This window comes from Lathamus discolor, chromosome 5 (genome assembly GCF_037157495.1).
Source record: "Lathamus discolor isolate bLatDis1 chromosome 5, bLatDis1.hap1, whole genome shotgun sequence".
NCBI lineage: Eukaryota > Metazoa > Chordata > Aves > Psittaciformes > Psittacidae > Lathamus > Lathamus discolor.
The window spans coordinates 51817262-51828873 of NC_088888.1; the positions used below are offsets into that span (position 1 = coordinate 51817262).

General features: G+C 38.7%; 1 protein-coding gene across 1 annotated transcript; it reads left to right on the forward strand.

The window, feature by feature from the left end:
* Positions 1-804: 804 nt before the first annotated feature.
* Positions 805-9734, forward strand: LOC136014325 (trace amine-associated receptor 2-like). The gene is made up of 5 exons (XM_065679108.1): positions 805-846; positions 4911-5027; positions 6804-6896; positions 7442-7497; positions 8467-9734. Exons 2-5 carry the CDS (start codon positions 4995-4997, stop codon positions 9353-9355), a joined length of 1071 nt encoding a protein of 356 aa, XP_065535180.1. The 5' UTR covers positions 805-846; positions 4911-4994; the 3' UTR covers positions 9356-9734.
* The last annotated feature ends 1878 nt before the right edge of the window (positions 9735-11612 follow it).

Genomic DNA, 11612 nt, shown 5'->3' on the forward strand with positions numbered 1-11612 from the left:
GTCACCATGTAAACAGTCTAGACTTTGATGTTCAGTAGTATCACTGTTTTAAAAGATTGCATGGTCCTTTGTAAAGCAAAAGTATTGATGCTTCTGAAATACATTTTTAGTAGTTGTATGTTAAAAAAAGCTGTGAACTGATTAGACGGTTGGATTAGACCTGCTTCTTCAGTAATCAGAACTAAGCTGGTAAATACACATCATATCACTCTGTACACAATATACCTTTTCAAGGAAGTATTATATACCGCTGTAACCTACATATACTTACATATTTTGCTGTATTTTAGAAGCTTACTTTAGAAGTCTTCCTTTAGAGTTTTTGCTGAAAAATTCTCCAGTGTTCACTTCATTTGAAAAAATGAAGTCTCCCTTCTAAAGGGAGACTACATGGCAGGTTTTGTTTTGCACCTAGATAATCTTGGGCTGCTCACAATGTGACCACAACATTTAATCAAGAGAGTAAACATACTTCAAATTAGTTTAATTTACCTATAAATAAGGCCGGTTAAACAAATAGGAGCATCACAGCCACGATTTTGTTCTGAAGTAGGTAGCAAAATGAACAGTTTGAGCTACTTTAACAGCTGCTCCTGAGACAAGGGGCTAAGAACACTATTCATTGCACCCAGCATTCTCCAGCAATAAGCCTTGGGTTTCTGGAAGCCACTCCACCTGTGGATTATGTGCCTGTTCTCACAATATTTGAGTTACCCAGAATTGCTATGATGGTGAAGAGGCACAGCTGTCTTTTGAGAAGGTTTTTAAAAGGAAGGAATGCCACTCAATCAGCTGAAAGCAACTGAGTGACAAGAGCATACTTCTACCCAGCATGAAGGGAGAAAGGTAGGAGAACAGGTTTTTAAAAATATGCTTCCTCATATTTCCATTTTATTAAGTTTTAAACTTTGTAATTAGTTATGGAAGGGAAGTGTTCTCTTTTTTGCTGAAATATTCTTCAGTGTTCACCTCATTGGAAGAGTTTGCCATTTGGGTTTTGATTTATTTTGTTTCCATTTCAAGCAAAATTGCATACTTGATCTCAATTTGCTCAGTCTTTTGGTCGGAGTCTTCTTTCTGTTCTACAGTAAAAAAAAAAAAAAAAAATCCCCTGAAAGCAAGAATTTCTTGTCATAAATAGTTTCCATAGGAGACTATTTCTTTAATCTAAACATTTTCTCTGTCAAAGAACAATAGAGAAAAAGTTACTAATATTTTAAATCTAAAAGAAAAATTAGAGATAGCACCTTATTTGTTTTCTGGTTGGCTTCATAGACTGTTTAACCATATTGGAAGAAGGAATGACAGCCAGGAAAAGAAACATGAAGAGACTAACCAGAGGTGAAGGAAAAGGTATATGAAGTGATAAAGTGAGGTAAAAAAGAGCAGAGATGGTGTTAAACATTAGTGTACAGAAAAAAGGGTAAGCAAATGGCAACCCAAACAGTAAGTAAATATACTCGGATTCCATGCGTCCTGTACACCTGAGAGTGCCTCTAGATGAACCCTGTCCCTCACTCAGGTTTCACTGCCTGACACCACTTGAAAATTCCTCTCTATATCACAGGCTATTAAGAGGTAGGCTGTCAGGGTTTTGCAAGATACAGTTGATCATCTACATTCAGCTTCTATTTAGCTTCTAATGGCATGGTGTGATTGTAATAACATTTGTTTCAATATAGCAAAAAATCAGTTATGCTGGTGTGTTCTGTCCAGAATAATCAGAGGCAGCAAAGACCTGAAGCAGATAGGATACACTAGTACTGGCCGAATTGCAATGTCAATATTTTTCTGACTTAAACAACCATTTTAAACCATAGCAATAATTTTACTATTACTATGCTAATGTTCTTTATCTTTCACAATAATACTATTTTTCTGTAATTAAAGGAAAACCAGATTTTCAACGATGAATATTGCTGCCAAATGCTGAAATAACTTTCATTAAAAACTTTTGTAAGAGGACAGACTTGCAAAAGGGACATGCTATTATATACACAAGAGGACAGCAATATTTGTTTCCTCAGATACAGTCTAAACCAATGTTCAGAAAATGTTTCTCTCCATGTTTGTGCTTTAGCTAAAACCAGTAATAAATACACATAACAATGCTAAACTACTAGTACTGAAATAATCTAGACACAGCTAGAAAAGAAACGCTTATACAGCAGGTAAAGCTTCAGATTAGTCAGGCTTTTACATTATATCTCGACAGCAAAAGGACAGAAAAGTTTTTTTGTCAATGTAGTGTAAAGGAAAAGAAGAAATTGTAGAATTCTACAAGATGAATTCTTGTGGAAGGAGAAATTTTCAGCTTATAGACCAAAAACTGTCCCGCAAGAAAGTCTAGCCAAGATGTCACCAACATTTATTCTCTGCAGAAATAACGAGGCTTTCACACACAGACTGCTGGTGACCTTCATTTACACACAGAAGACAGTTTTTCTTAATCTTAATAACCTACATTATAAGCCAGCTATGTGCATGGCACAACTCAGAAAGTTTCAGAAAGAACTTCTTCCTCTGGTGTCCTATTAACTAAAAGTGGCACTTCCCCAGACAGCCTCCTTGCCTTCTGTTTAGAGAGTGCCTTCTCTAGCAGAGCAACTTTAATGAAGTCCCAGGTTACTTTCTCTCATTAGCTGTAAGCACCGGCAGGGCAAACCTATTTTTTGCTGTGAGGGGAATGTACAAATGAGATGTGTTAATGAGGCTGCAGGGACTCTATTTGAAGCCAAGACTTTGATAAATTAGGAGAGCACAAGAAAACATGCTTCATGCTGTTGTCTGATCATATTCTGAGTTAGGTCTGGTGAATCAGAATGTACCTTACTGCAATCTCAAACTGTCATCATGCAAATGAAGTGCAAAGGGTATTGTTAAATTCCTTATCAACACATTTAATTAGTGACCTTATTAAACACTTCCCAGATGGCCACCTTTTGCAAAACAAATGAGTCTCCAGTGGGTGATTTCATATGTTTTAACTTCCCTAAAAACTTGTGTAAAGCAATTACTCCAGCATGATGAAAGGCTCTGTTTCACCAGTAAACCTATGTCTGTTCATTTTGCCGCGGGTGAGCATAATTTGCAATGTCACCTTCCTCTCATACTTTGCTCAAAACCGACAGTAAACTTCCGAGTCATGCACTGGCTCCTGTTCCTCTGCCTCAGTGCCTGTAGCTTGTGTTTTTGTGATTGTAACACAGTGCTGCAGTCTGTAGACTGCCACCTGCTATGGCCTTATGCATGGTGGTCCAACCTGCAGCTGAGACTCTCATGGTCTCAGGTGCAGCAGCATGGGAGAAGAGAAGGAGCACCAACTCTCCAAGCAGGACCCTTCTAGAAGCCTCACAAGGAAACTTGCTCTAAAATGGGGTAACTTAAACTGCTCAATAAAAAAAATACGTCAGTGAAGTGTTCAAACAGAAAAGAATGGGCTGTCAAACTGTAAATATTACGAAGTATGTGGCTTTCCCTAAATCATTAACTTCTGCTGGTTGTTCACACTGCACCATCTCTGTCATCTGCAATGCATTAATACTCATTCAACAAGGAAGAAAATACTAGATACAGTCAAACATAAGATACTTTGTGTTCTACAAGTCTTTTACTTCTGTTTTTCTGATCATCTTAGTTATCTATAACACTACTTTCACACTACATCTAATTCAGAAAAAGATTATGCCTACAGCATATGCAAGTGCTTTTTTTACTAGTCTGTTTCCATTAAGCCTAATTTTATAAACTCCTATGATGAAATGATTGGCCTTGTAGATGAGAAACGAGCAGTGTATACTGTCTACCTGAACTTCAGTAGGGCTTTTCACACTGGCCCCCATCAGATCCTCATAAAAAAGGTAATGAAGTATAGGCTGCATTAGCAGACAGTGAAGGGGGTTGAAAATTGGCTGAACAGGCAGGCCCAGAGTATGGTGATCATCAACACAAAGACTAGTTGGAAGCCAGCAGCTAGTGGTGTACCCCAGGGGTTAAGAGCAGGTTCAATCCTGTTCAACATCTTCATTAATGATCTAGATGATGGGCAGAGTGCACTCTTCCAACCTCAACCACTCTGCAATTCTGTGAAATGTAATTCCCATAATATTTGCTGAGTCTTGCATAATGTTACATAGTCTTGCATAACCAGGTTTTTCCAATTAAGTGTGATTTCCTACTTTGTGGGGTTTTTAATATGATCTTTTCACCTTCATGCTGCCATTTTAAATCCAGCCAACTGCATGGGAAATTGAAAATATTTCTGTGTGATAACTATGCAACAGCCTTTGCAAAACAAATAATTTCCTAAGAGACCAGATCCATGGGTAACTTAGGCAGTGGGAGCTCTACCACCCACTCTTAGATGTCTCAACTTCTTATTTCCCATAGGTATAGGAAAAATCAATCTCCTTTAACACTGCGTACTCACCACAATTGACTAGAAGATACCTGTTGATTAAAGAGAGATCACTGAAAACAAAGTGCATCCTAAACCCTTCATACTTTCTGAGTTACAATCAGGAGAAAATATTTATTGAGAAAATTTGAGCTTGCATTTTGTTCTCTATTGCTGTGATTTCTGCTTTGCTGAAGACAGCCCAGAGGAATAAGAGCAGTTAGTAATTAACCAAATATTTCTCACCAATCAATAATTAAGAAGAGCATGGAAATTATGAGGTACAACATGTAGGAAACTCATAGGCTTAACTCATTTGTAATAAAACTCATCTGCTTTACCAGAGAAAATGATGGCTACAAAAATTTTCCCTCCATGCTGCCTTTGCAGTACAGCAGTGCCTCACATGACTAATTTTCAAAGACAATTTCTAAGAACCTTTCTGTAGTCTTGCTTTAATCCAGTTAAACAGTTTCTTTTGAAAAGGCTTCAGTTCCTGTACATTTCTTAGCAGGTTTTAGACATTTCATTTCGGAAAGGTGAGGTGTCAAATTGTTCTCCCACCACTGTCTTCTGTCCCATCCGGAAATGAGGATCAATGGTGAGGCACATGGAACACTGCTTTCTGAAGGTAATGTTTTTTCCAACTATAGCCTCTTTCCACAGATAATTTTTTTATTCTTATTTTTCTGCAAAGATTAATGTTTTAGTTACTTCTTTCAGTAAAGGATCATTTGTGTAAAACTTGCATATCTCCCACTTGATTACTTAAAAATAAAGTTATTAGACATGCCTGTCTCAAAAATACTGTCAGATCTCAAAGACAAAGTAGTTCTGCTGTACATGCTGACAAAATTTTACTATTTGAAGAGTCTGCAAATAATGCTGTTGTAGATCATCCCAGAGATCTGTATTTTATTTCCAAGAAAAATTTTCCTTTTTTGTCTTCAAAGCAGCTACCATAAAGGTAGACTCCTTTAAGCGTTCTTAATATTCCCTTAATTAATTTTTAAAGACATGTTTATTTTCTGTCCTGTTCTCATTACACACTATATATCACAGATAAAAATCCCATCTGTGCTGAACAGCAGTCATTTACCTTTGGATTTGTAATGCATTTTCAATCCACCTGCAAAAGATAAAGAGCTGGCTGGATGGCCACACACAAAGAGTTGTGATCAATGGCTCAATGTCCAGCTGGAGACCAGTAACAAGCGGTGTCCCTCAGGGATCAGTGTTGGGACCGGTCTTGTTTAACATCTTCGTTGCTGACATGGACAGTGGAATTGGGTGCGCCCTCACCAAGTTTGCTGATGATACCAAGCTGTGTGGTCCGGTTGATACTCTGGAGGGAAGGGATGCCATCCAGAGGGACCTCAACACGCTTGTGAGGTGGGCTGATACCAACCTTATGAAGTTCAACCATGACAAGTGCAAGGTCCTACACCTGGGTCGGAGCAATCCCAGGCACAGCTACAGGTTGGGCAAAGAAGAGATTCAGAGCGGCCCTGCAGAGAAGGACTTGGGGGTGCTGGTCAACGAGAAAATGAACATGAGCCAGCTTCAGTGTGTGCTCGCAGCCCAGAAAGCCAACTGTAGCCTAGGCTGCATCAAAAGGAGCATGACCAGCAGGTGGAAGGAGGCGATCCTGCCCCTCTACTCTGCTCTTGTGAGACCTCACCTGGAGTATTGTGTGCAGTTCTGGTGTCCTCAACATAAAAAGGACATGGAACTGTTGGAACAAGTCCAGAGGAGGGCCACGAGGATGATCAGGGGACTGGAGCGCCTCCCGTATGAAGATAGGCTGAGGAAGTTGGGGCTGTTCAGCCTGGAGAAGAGAAGGCTGTGTGGAGACCTCATAGCACCCTTCCAGTATCTGAAGGGGGCCTATAGGGATGCTGGAGAGGGACTCTTCGTCAGGGACTGTAGTGATAGGACAAGGGGTAATGGGTTAAAACTTAAACAGGGGAAGTTTACATTGGCTATAAGGAGAAAGTTCTTTCCTGTTAGTGTGGTGAGGCACTGGAATGGGTTGCCCAGGGAGGTTGTGAATGCTCCACCTCTGGCAGTGTTCAAGGCCAGGCTGGATGAAGCCTTGGGTGGCATGGTTTACTGTGAGGTGTCCCTGCCCATGGCGGGGGCTTGGCACTAGATGATCTTGAGGTCCTTTCCAACCCTAACTGTTCTATGATTCTAAAAGCCTCAGCACTAAATCTGAACATCCACCTCTAACCTCAGAGGACTCCACTTACATTAACTATGAATTAATTTTGTCTTTTCTTGTAACAAATAAATACTACCTGTACTATTTTTTATTTCTTTATAAATAATGGATTGTCCAATAACAGATGATAGACTGACCTGAATTAACATTTCATTTTATCTGTTTCTGCAATGGATGGGGAAGACTTTCTGTACATCACATGAAAGCTACAGATGCAGTCAGCATGAGAGAAAGTGCCACTGCAGCCTGTTAAATTACAAGATGGCAATCTTCAAGGTTAGTAAATATTTCATTTCTAAGTTTCACTAGAAATTGTAATTACCAAAAAATGTGAAAGAATGTAATGGCTACTAAGATAAATAGAAGCCAGAATATCTTTCATTCACCTTCACCCTTAGCCTCTCCTTTCAAACATTAATTCATCAATATAGCTCCTCTATACATTGGATAAATGAGTTAGTAGAGCAGACAAAAATAATGGTCTTGGGAATCAGACACTTGTCTTTGTTTATCTCCTGTTGATGTAAACCCCTAAATTATATACATATTTTAAACTCAAAATTTCCTGGGAATTAAATGTAATGTCATAAAAGAAAAATAAATTTCCACTTTTCATCGATCTGAGCCAAGTTATGGAGATGGTCTTCCTTTTACTGACATTGCAGTTTTGCAGGAAAATAACAAACCAGGAAAACATCTACTTCAAGAATTTATTGATGGTTTTATTAAAAGAGATGCAGGTAGGATTATCCTATAAAACTGACTGCCAAGCACTCTTTTCAATCTTTCGATGCTGTGTTTCTGTGTTTTCTTAATTCCAGGATGATACTTATTGGAAAAATTCCATGGACCAAGCTGCTTCCCAAGTTCCTTTTAAGTAGGTTAAATTGCTGTGGAGAAGAGTATCTTTTTCTGATTCTGTTTCTAAATTTGCTCTTAGTCTAAAACAATCTATCAGGAAAAGAGGTGGAAGAAATGGGTCTGGCTCTCCCTAGATAAATGAAGGAAATATATTGCTCCTTGAAAATACTCATTAGTTTATTCATTTATAACTATTGCAGCTGGACCACAGTCTATTACAGGAGACAAAACTCATCCTATTTCCATTCCCTTTTAGTTAGTGGAATTGTAATGATAGAAAACAAGTGTATATGTAGGAAAACAAATTATTTTTTATCATATCAATTTTACAACCAATTTCCACTAGATGCATTCATTGCTAGTACTTCATAATCCACAGTAGGTGAGTTTAACATCATAGATAATTTGGGAAAGGCAGTTTTTGTCAACTGATTTGTGACTCCTATGATGAGCATTTTAGTTGAATAGTTCATTAACTGAAATCTCCAAGAAAGCTGAGGCATGTCAGCCTGTATAACATTTCTTCTATAGAAAAAATCAGTATTCTAGGATTTAAGAGGCAAATAATTCCTATACAGTATTTACTGACTGAAGTAACTTGGACATTTTCTTGTTTATGCATCTTTTTCTTCTAATGGTTTAAAATTACTAATGTTATGATGTATGTAGAATACAAGAACAGTATTTTACAAAATGTTCCAGATACAATAGAATGCACAATATAAAATGGATGTTACCATACAATTTAGTTATTTTAAGATGCAATTAAGTTTACTTAAGTTTATCTACTTTGGTTTAAATATTATTTGCAATGAATTTTATAATAGTTTTCAGTTATCAGATTTTATGTACCATTTCAGAAAAATAATTGGTTGCAGTTGGTCCCTGTTTAAGCCAAGAAAAAAAATTGCATTAGAATTATCGCATTTCACTTTGTAATTGAATTCATGCTCTTGACTTACTTCATATTGTATTCTCATGTTAGGATTTGGAATCTTACAGAAATTTGTGAAAATAAATCTGCCTATGGAACAGCATCTCCAGTAGAAAAGTTTAATAAAGGATTGATTATGCTTTCTTCAAATAACTCAAGTGATCAGACACATTGCTCTGACTTTGGAAATAGATCCTGTTCTGAGACCTTTAGGTCACCTGGAGTGTTAGCGATAATGTATCTATGCATAACAGCAGCCTTCTTTCTCACCGTCTTAGGGAATCTGGCCATAGTCGTCTCTATCTCATATTTCAAGCAGGTCTGTTCTCAGAACAATTTCCTCATCCTATCCATGGCTGACACTGATTTACCGCTGGACTTTGCCATTATGCCTTATAGCATGGTGAGGTCTGCGGAGAACCGCTGGTATTTTGGGATGACGTTCTGCAAAGTTCATTACAGTTTCGACCTCATGCTCTGCTTACTTTCCATTTTCCATCTTTGTTCCATTGCTGTGGATCAGTTTTATGCAATCTGCTGTCCTCTGCATTACACCAGCACCATGACTGTCATCACCATAAAACAAGTCCTAGTAGCGTGCTGGTCAGCGCCTGCAGCTTTTGTTTTTGGTGTGGTTTTCTCAGAAGCTTATGGTTTTGGAATTGAGGGCTATGAAATGCTGGTTAAATGCTCGAGCTCATGTCCTATTATGTTCAACAAACTATGGGGGACTATTTTATTCACAGTTGGTTTACTTGCCCCTTCTTGTATAATGATAGGGATTTATGTTAAAATTTTTACAGTACCCCGAAGGCACACATGTGAGTTGAGGCAGGCACAAAAGCAAACAAAAAATAAGACAAATGATCTTTCTAGGAATAAAGATAGGAAAGCTGCAATGACTTTGAGTATAGTTATGCTGGGTTTCTTAATATGCTGATTTCCTTGTTTTTCCACTATCTTAATTGATCCATTTTTAAATTTCTCTACTCCTTTACCTTTGTTTGATGCTCTAAACTGGTTTGGGTATTTAAATTCTTTCTGTAATCCATTAATATGTTTTTTTCTAACCATGGTTTCGTAAAACATTTAAATATGGCTGAAAAGGCAAGATATTTAACTCATATTTTCATACAATAAAACTTCTAGCTGAAGATCAGTCACAGTAATAGATTCTACTACAGACAGCAGCTCTAGAAATGAAGAAATGTGGGTTACTAAATATTCATTATATGTACATATAAAATCGCTGAATATTCAGTATTCAATAATATGAATTATCCATATTAGTAAAAGCCTGAAATGCAATATGAATTTTAATTCAGTCCTGTAAAATCATCTTATTGTTTCTTTAATAAAAGCAGACTCATTTGATATATTTGTTTACCAGTTGTGTTTCCTTTTTAATGTCCTGATAGTGTTTCAGAAGTTTGTCTTTCTAGAATATTTAATATATTTGGTTTTCTAACTTCAGAAAGTACCTACATGCAGTCCATAAACTCAGTATTTCACCTCACCTTGTATATATGCATCTAATCTTTCCTGAGGTTCACCATCAATAATCTCCTAAACTGAGTACATCCTAAGCTCATATGGTGAGACTCTTCATTACCCTTTTGTGACTGGGACATTAGCAGATGTATAGAGTCTGCTGTTATTCCCAAGAAAATAGAATTTGGATGTAATTTTGGCTTGAAGTTGATCTTTTCCCCTGAAAACAGCAGAACTGGGTTGTCAGCTCCAATCCTCTGCGTGCTTTGTACCTGGGAAGGAATACTTGGGAATGAGAGTACTGCTTACACTCAGGTATGTGCTTGTCCTTTCTTTGTTTAGGTGTCAGCCTCAAGATGTTACAAAATTTGCTTGCTGACAGCCCACCCTATCTAGCCCACCATACTTTCATACTGAATTGGAGCCTCTAATTGAGGTCCTTGCCATGCTGATCTCCCTCTGAAGACAGTAAGAGTCACTGTCAGAGTTAACATGCTTAAAATCAGGTTGGCTGAGTTGTCATTACAGAATGCAGCTGCTGCAGTCTTTTGATTTGGAGTTGTACCTCTGACTTACCTTTCACAGTGTGCATATAGTGTATACCCTTACTGAAGTGTGACTACCAAAAAGCCACTCACATGTTTATTCTCTTCTTGGCTTATTAAATCTATATTAGTACGGCATGCCAGTGACAGCTGGTCATTTCCTTTGCTGAAAACTTTTTACTGGATATGTGATAGCATGGAGGCATTCATTCTACTTTGGATCTGGAGAATCCCAGTTTCAACTCCAACCCTAAAACACTTGAGACAGCAAAAGAGCTGGCAGGTCACAGACTTGTTTGGGGTGGTGTGTAAGGCTCTCACCTTTTGTAATAGGAAACATAAACCCAAGGTCTTTAACTGGATGAAAACACTCTCTCTGTGCACAGTTGCCACTAGCGGAACAGCCAGAGCAGGGAACAGAGCAGGGCTGGATACAATAAACACTGAACCACATCGAATACACTGTATCTGGGGGCAATACAGAGAGCCGGCAATGTGCTGGTGCTCACAGGGAGTGGGAAGGTCCGTGCCAGGTGGTGTGGATGCAGCCAGCTGTGACAGCTCATGTCCCCATGCAGCTCAATGTGGCTTCTTCAGAGAAAGCTGCACACCACCAGCTCTGTGTTTGTGTTAAAAACTGCCCCATGAGGAGTTTTCATTGAAAGCTAACAAACACTAGATGTCTGTGAAACAGTGAGCCAGACGACAGGCCGTGAAAATATAAATATAACACTAGATTGGAGGCAATTACAGATCCTTTCTAACTGTCTTCACAAAGTTTGCTGCCAGCAGTATTTGCCACTGTACTCAAGGATTCTGCAGAGTGGGTTTTAATCCTTTCAGTTAGTCACATAATAATATGTTAAAATAATATGTTTGAAGACCATGAGGAGAGAGGAGGGCCAGCCCTGAGGGGAGATCATGAGGTGAAAGAAGGACTGGCCATGAGGGGAGATCATGAGGTGAAAGAAGGACTGGCCATGAGGGGAGATCATGAGGGGAAAGGAGGGGTGGCCATGAGGGGAGATCATGAGGGGAGAGGAGGGGCAGCCATGAGGGTAGATCGTGAGGGGAAAGAAGGGACAGCCACGAGGGGAGATTGTGAGGGGAGAGGAGGGGTGGCCATAAGGGGAGATCATGAGGGGAAAGGAGGGGCAGCCA